This window comes from Seriola lalandi, unplaced genomic scaffold (assembly GCF_002814215.2).
Source record: "Seriola lalandi dorsalis isolate HSWRI2012SDOR001 ecotype SW California unplaced genomic scaffold, Sedor1 jcf7180002053933, whole genome shotgun sequence".
NCBI classification, from domain to species: Eukaryota; Metazoa; Chordata; class Actinopteri; order Carangiformes; family Carangidae; genus Seriola; species Seriola lalandi.
The window spans coordinates 412622-424660 of NW_019524486.1; the positions used below are offsets into that span (position 1 = coordinate 412622).

The 12039-nt window shown below is 40.1% G+C and overlaps 2 protein-coding genes across 2 annotated transcripts; one reads left to right on the forward strand and one right to left on the reverse strand.

Moving 5' to 3' along the window:
• The first annotated feature begins 218 nt into the window (after positions 1–218).
• psmc5 (proteasome 26S subunit, ATPase 5) lies at positions 219–4747 on the forward strand. Its single transcript, XM_023402468.2, has 12 exons — positions 219–285; positions 1325–1396; positions 1495–1564; positions 1687–1784; positions 1882–1938; positions 2204–2434; positions 3085–3211; positions 3318–3508; positions 3938–4036; positions 4123–4233; positions 4324–4410; positions 4556–4747. The coding sequence occupies exons 1-12, from the start codon at positions 262–264 to the stop codon at positions 4607–4609; spliced, it is 1221 nt and encodes a 406-aa protein (XP_023258236.1). The 5' UTR covers positions 219–261; the 3' UTR covers positions 4610–4747.
• Positions 4748–4841: 94 nt separating this feature from the next.
• On the reverse strand, positions 4842–11534 carry LOC111652255 (MAGUK p55 subfamily member 3-like; the record flags this gene model as incomplete). The annotated part of the gene is made up of 13 exons (XM_023402470.2): positions 4842–5513; positions 5654–5773; positions 6493–6601; positions 6824–6917; positions 7589–7669; positions 7852–8010; positions 8253–8318; positions 9522–9563; positions 9903–9920; positions 10422–10486; positions 10567–10763; positions 11268–11342; positions 11449–11534. Coding segments are annotated over 13 exons (1292 nt in total), but the record flags the coding sequence as incomplete, so codon positions are not given.
• Positions 11535–12039: the final 505 nt, after the last annotated feature.

Consider the following 12039-nt stretch of genomic DNA (forward strand, 5'->3'; position numbering starts at 1 on the left):
AACAGAGACGTGACTGTGTGTGTTTGTATGAGTAAATTAAGCTGTGAAACTCAGTAAGGTCGCGTTAAGTTAGCTGAAAAATATTACAAGGAATACTTATTGGGGACTTTGAGAGCCAAAGCAACTCCCGTTCCACTGTTTGGAACTGAAAAAGAAAATGTACTTTTTAAAACAGGACTGTAGGCGGCGATGTGCGCATTTATTTTGTAAAAAGTACTCTGCCGGATACGCCTGTTCTCAAGCGGAAGTAGAATTTTCAAGATGGAGGTGGACGGGATCGATCATGTAGGTGTTTTTTCTCTCCGCTGTTTTGTTGAATTAATTCGTGTATTATCAAGGAAATGCTACAATTATGCGTTGAGTCGAATAGTTTCTTTAAAGCAGCTGTGAGACGGAATGGTTATGCGATCGTGCTGTAAATAGTGAAATGTCAGTTAGTTTATAACATTGAATGAGTAGTATGCAGCCGGTTTGCTGTCTCATTGTAGCTAACCCGGCTACAGACCTAGCCGAGCCTCACTGTCAATTGTATGCGTAGTTAGCTTGAGTTAGCTTCTTTTACTGACTGGTAGTGGTGAATCGGCACAGTATCCCCGTTTTTTTGTGTTTATAATACACAAGAGGTGCGAAATACAAGCTATAATTATGACCAAGCGTTATTTTGTCTTTGTCAGTGCGAGTTAGGCTAGGCTAGCTAACGCTAGCTTATGTTGGTTAATGGATAAACTAATTGGTTAATTATGGAGAGGCAAGTAACGTTAACGTTTGTTTTGTTGTTGCGCAAACTGTTTCTGAATAAAGGTACTTTGTTGCCTTTAAATATCTTAAATGTGTCAACAATCCAGCACTACTTACCAGGCTTGATGAGTTGACAGCCCGTGTCCACAGATGTTCATTACATTTGTGTGGTTACTGTTACTTGAATAGACCTAATGTTAGTGTTTTAATTAATAAGGTAAACTCAATTAGTCGACCAATTGGAAATAAATCAACATCAGTTCTGTTAAATGGTTTAAATTGTCATTTATCAAGATAAAACATCATATTTTCAGTCTTAAGTTCTTACAGTTGGGCATTTACTGTTTTATATTATTGGAAATGGAATTGGATATGTACTATCTGTTGGACAATCTGAATTTTGAAAGTGTTACAAGAATTCTGGGAACTAATGATGGCAGTGTTTCACAATTTTATAGACCAAATGAAAGCAGTCAGTAGCTGCAGGCCTTCTCTGTCATAATGGTAGATCTCTCACTTGAAGAAATCCGTCATTAAGAGCTGTTGATGCCAGTGTTTTAAAGTTTGATGATTTTTCTTTTGACAGATGGAGATGGGGGAGAGTAAAGGTGGCTCAGGTCTCCGGCAGTACTACTTGTCTAAGATAGAAGAGTTACAGGTGAGAAAATAATATCTGGTACATTTCAACTGGTAATATGACTTGGATTTCACAACTTTTGTTTGCCTGTCAATCCTGAAGCACTGTTTTTTCAACAGTTGACAGTGAATGAAAAGAGCCAGAATCTCAGACGTCTGCAGGCACAGAGGAATGAGCTCAATGCCAAAGGTACACTATGGTTCATTACTGTAACATGATTGTATTTCAAAATATAATTCCACGCTGTCAAATGAAGCTGTACCAAAATTGTGCTTATGTTTGGAAATAAAATAGCTTTTCTCTTTTCTTAGTGCGTCTCCTTCGTGAGGAGCTGCAGTTACTGCAGGAGCAGGGGTCCTATGTAGGTGAAGTGGTTAGGGTCATGGACAAAAAGAAAGTGCTTGTCAAGGTATGCTCTACACTTGTTTTCCAAAGTTCTTTGTAGTGCACTATATTTTGAGTGCCATTTGACAGTTTAGATATAAACATCTCCTCACCAATTTCAGGTGCATCCAGAAGGAAAATTTGTTGTGGATGTGGACAAGAATATTGACATCAATGATGTAAGTATTATAGGTTTGTCACAGTACTTAACCCGTTTTCCTATTGTTGTCAATACAAGAACTTAAAAACTAAAGTATCAGAAGTGCAACACTTAAGAAAACAAACAAGTTGTAACCACCATAGTTCAAGACTGAATATACCAACTAACCCAAATAAGCCATATTTGCTACCCTTTACAGTCAATCACTAAGTTAAAGGAGGATTTGTTGTTGGGAAACATGAAACCTAAAACATTTTATCATCCATTTGTCACTTCTGCACCAGGTGACTCCAAATTGCCGTGTGGCACTGCGCAACGACAGTTACACCCTGCACAAGATCCTGCCCAACAAGGTGGACCCCCTGGTGTCTCTCATGATGGTCGAGAAGGTGCCGGACTCCACTTATGAAATGATTGGTGGCCTGGATAAGCAGATCAAGGAGATCAAAGAAGTTATTGAGCTGCCTGTTAAACACCCAGAGCTGTTCGAGGCTTTAGGCATTGCACAGCCCAAGGTGGGTGATTGACAAGACAGCTTATAGCATACAAGCACACTTTTTTTCTTTCTTTTTTTTTTTTACATTGTACTGTAAAATGTCTACTCTTTTCTTGCCTTTTTATAAGATCAGAGAATAGGTTTGTCAGCCCTCTGCAGAATTGTGCAATTGCGACTTTTAAATGTATAGAAAGGAATCACTGGCCCATATCATGCATCATCACCATGGCATTTTCACATGAAGGAGCTTATGTTGCTTTGTGTAAGCCCTTTTATATTTATTTTTGGTGATTTTTATTTATTAACATTTTGAGATTAAAGCGTGTCGCTTCTCTACAGGTTTAGAATCTTTTTCTTGCAGATTAGGTTTATTAAACCATTTCAGATAATGTCTGAGGCAAAAAAAATGTAATTGCATGATGAAACACAGATCTTATTTGACAACATTGATATTTGCAGGGCCTGAGTGATGTAACACAGATGAAAAACAGCAGCTCAACAAAAACTCGATCCAGAGAAGTTTTGTCATTGTTGCTTGAATAGTGACTGAAATGATTAATTGGTAATCAGAATAGTTGCTGATTAATTGTTGCAATTCTAGTCATTTGGTGTATCCATCTGTCAGTGTATAGATGGTTCTGATTTCTGTGTGGCTTTATGTGGTTGCAGGGTGTGCTGTTGTACGGTCCCCCTGGTACAGGGAAGACCCTGCTGGCCAGAGCTGTGGCCCACCACACTGACTGTACCTTCATAAGGGTTTCCGGCTCTGAGCTGGTCCAGAAGTTCATCGGAGAGGGTGAGCTCCTCCTTAATACTGTAATCAATTTCACTTCCATTCTTGGTTAGACTTTATCAAAAGCATCTGGTTGTGTAACCTTAATTGCCCCCCTCTCTTGCACCAGGTGCCCGTATGGTGCGTGAGCTGTTCGTCATGGCTAGAGAGCACGCTCCCTCCATCATCTTCATGGATGAGATCGATTCCATCGGCTCGTCTCGTCTGGAGGGCGGCTCAGGTGGTGACAGTGAGGTGCAGAGGACAATGCTGGAGCTGCTCAATCAGCTGGACGGTTTCGAGGCAACTAAGAACATCAAGGTATCTCACACATACACGTTGACATAATTCCATTTATCTTTTGTTGTTCAATGTTGATGGAACTTTTCACATATTTGATCATTATTGTACCAGTACCCTACTATGTATTTCATTTTATTGTTACTTAAATCCTTGTTATCCATACTTAAATATTGTTTTATAGTAATAGTAGTGCCTACAGCAGCCCAACTACAGTATGTTTCTTTACTTTATAGATTAAAAATAGGGGTTAAACATAATAAATGTTATGTATGTATGTAAGTAGCAGCTTAAAAATTATAAATGCTGGGGAGTTGAAATTGTAATTAATAGTAGTAATTTCACTACTGATGCCCTTAAACCTTCTGTTCTGCTGTTTATGATTAAACCTTAATTACCCAAGTGCTCTAATGAATAACTCTGACTAAAATGCACCTTCTGTCCCTGCAGGTCATCATGGCCACTAACCGTATCGACATCCTTGACTCAGCTCTGCTCAGACCAGGCAGGATTGACAGGAAGATTGAGTTTCCCCCTCCAAATGAAGAGGTAGATACTTGGCACAGTATGTTCACATACTTACACATGCTGTGGGAGGTTTTGTGTTTGAGTATGTTTTAATTGTGCATCCTAAGGCTCGTCTGGACATCCTGAAGATCCACTCCAGGAAGATGAACCTGACACGTGGCATTAACCTGAGGAAAATTGCAGAGCTGATGCCTGGAGCCTCTGGTGCTGAGGTTAAGGTGAGAATTGGCACACTGAATGGTAGCAGGCGGCTGGTCTTAAATGAGGTGGTTCATAATTGAATTTCCTTATTATGTGTGTATTTTTAGGGTGTTTGCACAGAGGCAGGTATGTATGCTCTGAGAGAGAGGAGAGTTCACGTCACCCAGGAGGACTTTGAGATGGCTGTGGCAAAGGTTAGTAGAATTACCTCTCTTAAACAGAATGAATCCCACACCTTATATTTTTAGTGTTAAGTTTTCTTCTTATGCTCACTCAGTAAATGTTTGTACCTTTATCTACCCGCCTTTTGAGACCGTTTCTCTTTGTACTCGTCACCAGGTGATGCAGAAAGACAGCGAGAAGAACATGTCCATCAAGAAGCTGTGGAAGTAAAAGGCCTCGTGTATTCTTGCACACGATTTAACCACATATGTATATTTTTCTTCTTTTGTTTATGGGTTGGTTTGTAATTGTTACATAAGTCATTCTAAAGTAAATGGTTTCCCGAAATAAAACTGGATGGCTCATGAATTTTATTTTTCAGCTAAACACGCTTTTCTAAATCGAATTCAGACTCATATCAAAGCCAAATCGGGTAACTGTAACACAAGCATAGGTTCCAGCATTGAAAAATTAGACATCTGCAGAGTTTTATTTTCACTTTACAATTATATTTATTAGTTTGACATGTTCAATATGGCACTTCAGTAATGTAGTGGATGTCTTTCAGTATTGATCACACAAGTGCAGATGCTTTCTTTAGGAACATTGTCCTGCATGCATGTACTTCATGCCCGTCAGAGCTGTTATACTGCCACTGCACTATTTAGATACACAGTATGTACACCAGCCTGTGCCTGTATGACTTAAGTTACAGTGATCCATGTAATCAGAAACGCTTGCTTCATGTTCAGACTGATGGGAAAAAAAGCAGCTTTCAGTCCTTGCAGATGTTCTTTTATGATAGTGACTCAACTCACAAACCTGTATCTGTGGAATGGTTATATGGCAGTAAACACTGGATCACTCCCAACATTCAGAGGCTCCCAGCAGTTTTGTCTGTCCTCGCTTAGCGGTCCACTTTCCGATATGAAGCAGTCAGACTCAGTTAAGCGGACTAGCTCCTCACCCAGGACACAGGCACCCACTGAGGTTCCATCTGCACCCTCTCCAGTACGACCTGGAGCTCTGCTAAGGCACTGACTGGATCCTCCCTCACCAAGACATAGTCCACCCAGTGGCCATAGCACTCTTCCATCCGCTCTGCCGACTGATTCATTTCCTGTAGGTCCTCCTCCTATTTTGAAAAAGAGGGAGAGATGTAGATTCAGAGCATGCACACAGGTGGGGAAAACTTCAAAGTAACAAGTTAAATTTCTTCAGGAAAGGCTTCAAGTAAACAATTTATGTTCTTCAAGGTATTTCCATGGAACTCACCGTGATCCCTAAGCTGAGAGAGGAAGAGGAGCCAAGCTGTTTCTTTTGAGTGAGATAGATGCGAGGCCGTGCAAAGATGATGAAAGGCTTGAAGTCAGCGGTACGTAGAGTCTTCAGTGCCTGAATGTGGAGGAGAATAGCATGTATGGTACTTAGAAGACAAGGGGCTCATCATTTCTAGACTCTACAGTAGATGTTAAATGTTTTCTCCTGTCTTAGTGTAACAGACATGTAATGCAACTAAGTTATCAATGATTATACTTTTACAAGACATTTAGGCATGCAAAATAAAAAAAAAACGACTCTTTAAACATTAACTATCCTTAACCTTACACAAGAACCAGATGTGGCCCGTAGAACTTGAAGCTGACAAGAGTCTGAGGGTGAAAGCACCCTTCAGCTCGGTGAACTAAAAGCTCTGCGATGTAAGCTGAACCCAGACTTTAGACATGACGAGCAGAATCTTAACATCTCTAATTTAACTGTCAGAGCAGTGATGCTAAAACGTGGGAACACAGAGCTTCTGTTCTTCACTAATTAAAATCCTTTCAGCTGCATTATGTATGAACTGTCAGAGACTTTTAATTAAGACAGATAAAATGAGCTGCAATAATCTTTAGTGTGATAAGATAAAGTGAGGCTGACAATCTGTTCATCCTGATCTGAGGTTTTATGCCGGCAGATGGATCCAAGAAATAAAGGGGGGAGGTCACTTGAATTAATTTAAATGTAAAGAAAAAAAATCCACTACATCACATGTCTAATATATAACCCTGTGTCTATGCTCCAAGTCCTGCCAAGTGAATTAAAAATACAGGGGCTGCAATTTAATTACTGACCTCTGGTTGCACATCCACTAGACAGACTTTGTTTTGATCCAAAACTCTATTGATGGACTCCAAACTGGTGCCGTACAGATTATCTTTATATTCCCCATATTCAATAAACCTGCAAAAAAAAAGAAAGAAAACAGTGCCATTGTGAACTATTCAGAAAAAGAAATGCTAATAATATTCACTGGCTGAACAGCTTAGTAACAAGTAATTAAAAAAATCTGGATAGCTTAAATTAATCACTTTCTTGTTGACAGGCTGAAATCTTTAATATACAGCAAACCTTTTATTTAATTGCTTGGTTTACAAGATAGTCTTTTCAGTGTTGAATACTTACTTGCCATTCTGGATGTCTGCCTCGAAAGCCGCTTTAGTGATGAAGTGGTACTCCACTCCTTCTCTCTCGTGACACTTCCTGGCTCGAGTGGTGTCTTCAGGCCACATGTTTAAAAACACAGCCAGCACAAGGACAGGGTGAGGAGGAAAAAAAAAAGAAAATTACTGAACGTTTGCATTCTCTCTGAAAACAGAACAGAACAGAACCTGTCCTCATTGAAATATCAAGCTGTTTTTAAATCAGAATGATCTAGGTGGCGTATAAATTATTGTTTTAAGTAACTGAAATGAAATTCATTAATTGATGATCCATTAACTAATCACAAACTGGAATTCATGATACAACCTGCATTAATTCATGCATTAACTCATCATGAAGGTTTTGTAGGATAATAAAGTAAATTAGAGGCTGTGCAAAACTAACGTCAGTACTGTCCACTCCAAAAAAGCGTATTACAGCTGTTAATACTAGTGATGAACAAAACTGATCCATGCAAGAGAGGACAAGACAGGTGAAAATGTTTCCACACCATAGCTCATTTCTCTTGGTGTAGCTTTGTGTGAAATAAGCTCTTGGGGAGAGGGGACAGCAGTAGATTTATGTTACTTGTATCCTTGATCACCAGCATTACAGAAACTAGGTCCTCAGGTGAAAGCCACAGCATCTTTAACCACTGACACAAAGAAATTCCTGCATCTCCAAACTGACTGCAGAGCAGGTGGGGCGATAAAAAAAAGCTAGAGAGAAAATAAAAAACAAACTCACGAGGCACAGCCAAACCGTAGTGTCGAGGATTCTCAGCTATCACCTTCTGTTTGAGCTCAGTGATCCGAGCTCCCAGGGAACCTGTGACCGTACAAATAATAGACAGTTATACAAGATGATCATGTGCTGGGAATATACCTGCATGCAAAACATAAAACAATATTTTTACTTTACTGCCATGCTTAGTGTAACTTTAATAGCAAACAGTCCTAAAAATACAAGTGCAGTTTCTTCAATGTCATCAAACCCAACAGCTGACCTACCTATCAGTACTATAAGGCGAGGCCTCTCACTGGGGCGGGGCAGGTATTGTGTTACTTCTTCATAAATCAGAAAGTCTGTGTGATTAGCATCTGGAGTGTGAGCTTCTCCTGGTGCAGACTGGCGATCTTTCTTGAGGCGGAAACTTCTGCGCAGGCTGGCTGTTGTCCAAGACATGCAAGTACAAATGTAAGATGTTCATACACTAAAGCCCTCTGAAAGTCTATTGCAAGATCACACTGCCACTAAGAAAAAAAGTTAATGGAAGAGTGAACTAAAAAAATCCAGTACAGTGAAATAAGTGTATCTCACTCTCCCTGATTAAAACTTCAAATCCTGTGTGTACATTATATCACAAAACACAGACACACTGAACACCACCAAAAGAAATCAGTAAGAGTACCTGAGTAAAAATCCCATGAGAAAGCATGGCCACAGAAGGCAGGGGCTGCCTTACTCTTGGGAGAAACTACAGCTCATATTAGACCATTTATTCAACCAGCTTACTGTGTAGAATAGAAGCTTTGAAGCCATGCATGCTACGGCTACCTCACCACCAAACATGAACAAAGCACCTTTAGCATATGGTGGAAGAGGAAGAGAGGCTGTTTGCGAAGCACAATGAGATAAATGAGCTGCCACAAAGACACTGGGAGAAGCTCCGTGGTTATAGCGTACTGCACAAAAAGCCTGCCAGTGTAATAAGCAAGCACACAGATTAAGTGCTGGGCTTTTACACAAAGTGAGGGCCATGAAAATGTACCCACAATAAACAGGCTGCCACTTATCAGTTCCTGACACAAAAGCCATTTTAAACCTCTACAGTTTTCGCATTATTGTCCAATCACACTAATCAAACCAAAATCATCACAGTTACTTCACTAAACTCACTACTCGCCTATTGTGCTCGATAGGATCCAAATTACAAGTTTATTTTAAACTGTACATATCTTGTTCAATTTTGTTATGACATTTGATAAAAAATATAGTATCAGTGTGACTATACCATGCTTATGTCATTTTGCGCTGAGCATAAAGAAAAGATGAACTAACAAAGCTGTGACACAGCCACTTAAAATGGAGCGTTTACATGCTATGTCAAACGTACAGTCTCATATTGGATTGGGAGATCAATATTCTGACGGACACTGGCAGATCTGAAGTGAAGCTGTGTGTGAGATTTTGGTCAGAATGGATCTGTATGATTGACAAATGATGTGAAGATGAGGTCCAGATCAAAATGGCTGTGGTAAAGCTTTAAGGCACAACAACTCCATAGAAGCACAGTCACATTAAGGTAAGAGCAGCCAGGAAATCTGATGATGAACAAACTGGTAAGATTACTAACTAACTGGGCTGGGAGGACAACAGTGGATCAGGTCAGGTGTGGGTGAAAAAAAAAAAAAAAAACTTTCTCGCTATGTTGCATGGTTTTTAAAAAGAAGATAGAGTGCTGTGGTGAGGTGTTATATCTGCTGTTAAGTTCAAAAAATAATACCAGCATTCATCTACCCTGACCCTCAAATCACAACCAAAGCAGCACAAAGCAATCCACCACAACACCTCAACGATAGCTTGCAGTTTCTAAAAGAAGGGATGGATTAGCACACAGATACAGCAGAAATGTGATGTTGCAGTGATTAGGATAAACTCATTGATTGTGCCTCCTCACCTATGTCCTTTCCATTCAGAGCACCATCACTGTCACAGTCTTCTGTAAGATGGCAAGCAGGAAGAGAAGACAGGGCAAGAGGAGGGAGCAGAGGTTGATGTTGAGGGTACTTTAATGTGCAGAACACAGCAGGTTAAGTGCAGTAACTATGACACACAGATGGGAGGGTTTTGTTGGTGCAAAGACAACTGTAAAGGCTAAAAACAAGGGCAAATTGTGTGTGAGGGAGGGGATGTGGGGATGGGTTAACAAGAATCTATGTTTCTGTGAGTCTCAGGTGGGCTTGCGGATAAGAATACCATGGAGGAATTCGACCATGAACACATGTAGTCAAGTCCAGGGATGAGAGATGTGCTCTAACATGAGGGTTTGTCTACATACCTCTCTCAGCACGATCATCTGAGGACAGCAATGCAAGGAATAACACACAGTATCACTGTAGGGTGTTAACAGAATACCACACACCACTGTTCTGCGCCTCCTAATACACATGACTATGAGGTTCACTTTCTCAAATTCACTTTCATTGTCTTCCAAATGTTGCATCTAAATTGCATCTGTGCATGGAAATACATTACCCACTTCTCTGCTTTTCTTGATCTCCTTTTTGAAGCTTAGTGAGAATTTAGCTTTTATGCAGATGGATGCAAGAAAAGAACTCACCCAAACCTCTTTGTTTCACTTAACTGTTTAAAATTGGATTAGAGAATGATACAATGGATTACGTTTTTGAGCTTAACCTCAGATCCCCTGTTCCCTTTACATGATCTCTTTCTGTATCTCATTGGTTGGATTAGATTTGACCTGCAATACAAACTGTATAGATCTAAGCTTATTGTACATTTGTGGGTTTAAGGTTAGGGAAAATGGCCGTGATTGCAGAGGTAAAATAAGGCTTACATGTAGGAGTTTTTGGAGACACAGGAGCAGGAAAGGAACCCATTTTCATCCTGTATCTTAGGCGCCTGAGGAAAAAAAAGATTTATTATTGATCCAATAAAATTTAATCAGTTATTTATGTCACAGCTGATCTGATGCCGACTACCTCTCCTGGAATTGTGTGGAGGGGATGAGGGCGGCGCGTAGGTTACAGTCGCCCACCTTCTTGGCCTGCCACCAAGTGGTGTCTTCCTGGCTCACCACCTGGAGAATGTCTCCCCTCTTAAAAGGAAGTCCTGCCTCTTGGCACGGTGTGGCCTTGTCATCAAAAGGGGTATAGTCAAACAAAGCCCGAAGGTAGACCTGAGGGATGCAGGGATATTCTGTCAGCAGTGGTAATTTTCAAGAAGTAGTTCCACATTTTGGGAAATACATTTATTCACATTCTTGCTTGGAGTTCAATGGGAAGATCGATACCACTCTCATGACTGTCCATTAAATAAGTAGTAGGTGGATTTTGTTACCTTTGGACAGAGTCTCGCTAGCTGTTTCCCCGTTTTCAGTCTTTATGCCAGTCTTTAACCGACTGCTGCCTATAGCCTTATATTTAATGAATGCATATGAGAATGGTATAAATCTTCAAATCTTATCCTCAACAAGAAAGCAAATCTCCCAAAAATATTGAATCCTTTAATAAATTCATCAAAAGATAATTAACGAGTGCATTGTCATTGATAAAAAACACAACAAAACTCTTATTAAAAACATCAATCATAAAATAAAATAGATATCTTTTCCCAGTTTTTTTTTTGGGGGGGGGGGTGTTCTGAAGCAAACTGGCTGTGTATTTAGACAGGAAGTCCTCACCCTGCTTTCCTTCAGTTTGTCTTCCTCTACGACAGCTGGAATTATTTTGAGTGTGATGGAGCCTTGAGACTGGGACTGATCAAAAACATAAGAGTAGCACTGTCATCCACTGTATCCACAGTAATCATCAGTATCTGAACTAGCATGATGCTACATGGAAAAGCTTTTTTTTCCCCTTTACCAAAATCTGACTTATTTCATCTGGCCTTTTGTGGGTTATCAGGTTTCCGTTGACCTCTCGAAGCTCATCCCCTACATGCACCAGACCTGGAAACACAAACACAACACAACCCACAAAACAAATTCATTGAAAACAAAGCGAAGGAAAATCCCAGTATGTGTTGTACCACTAAGAGTATTTTTTTGAGGATCATGCTCAGATGTGAACAAAAAACAAACAATTTTCTGTTGGCAAAAAGTTGATAACATCTCCATGGCAACAGCCAGGAGCAACCCTTTTTGGTAATCTCAAAATATGCAATCTCGTGGCACTAATCTCAAGGATTTGATCTCTGTTAACAGTTCATGTGGTTACACAACGTAATCTCCTCACTTCCCTTTCAGTGTATCAGTAGTGATGAGAAAGTTCGACATATATGAGGCGGATTATTTTCGTATTGCACTTTGCTGCAGTCAGGCAAAATAAAAGAAGACAACTGATCAAGGGCGTAGGTTTGCATATAGACGGTAGGGACATGTCCCTACAGACATTTGAGTGAACTTGCACTATGTTTGGAGTGAAGTCATATTAAGTCATTCAAATGTGCCCTCC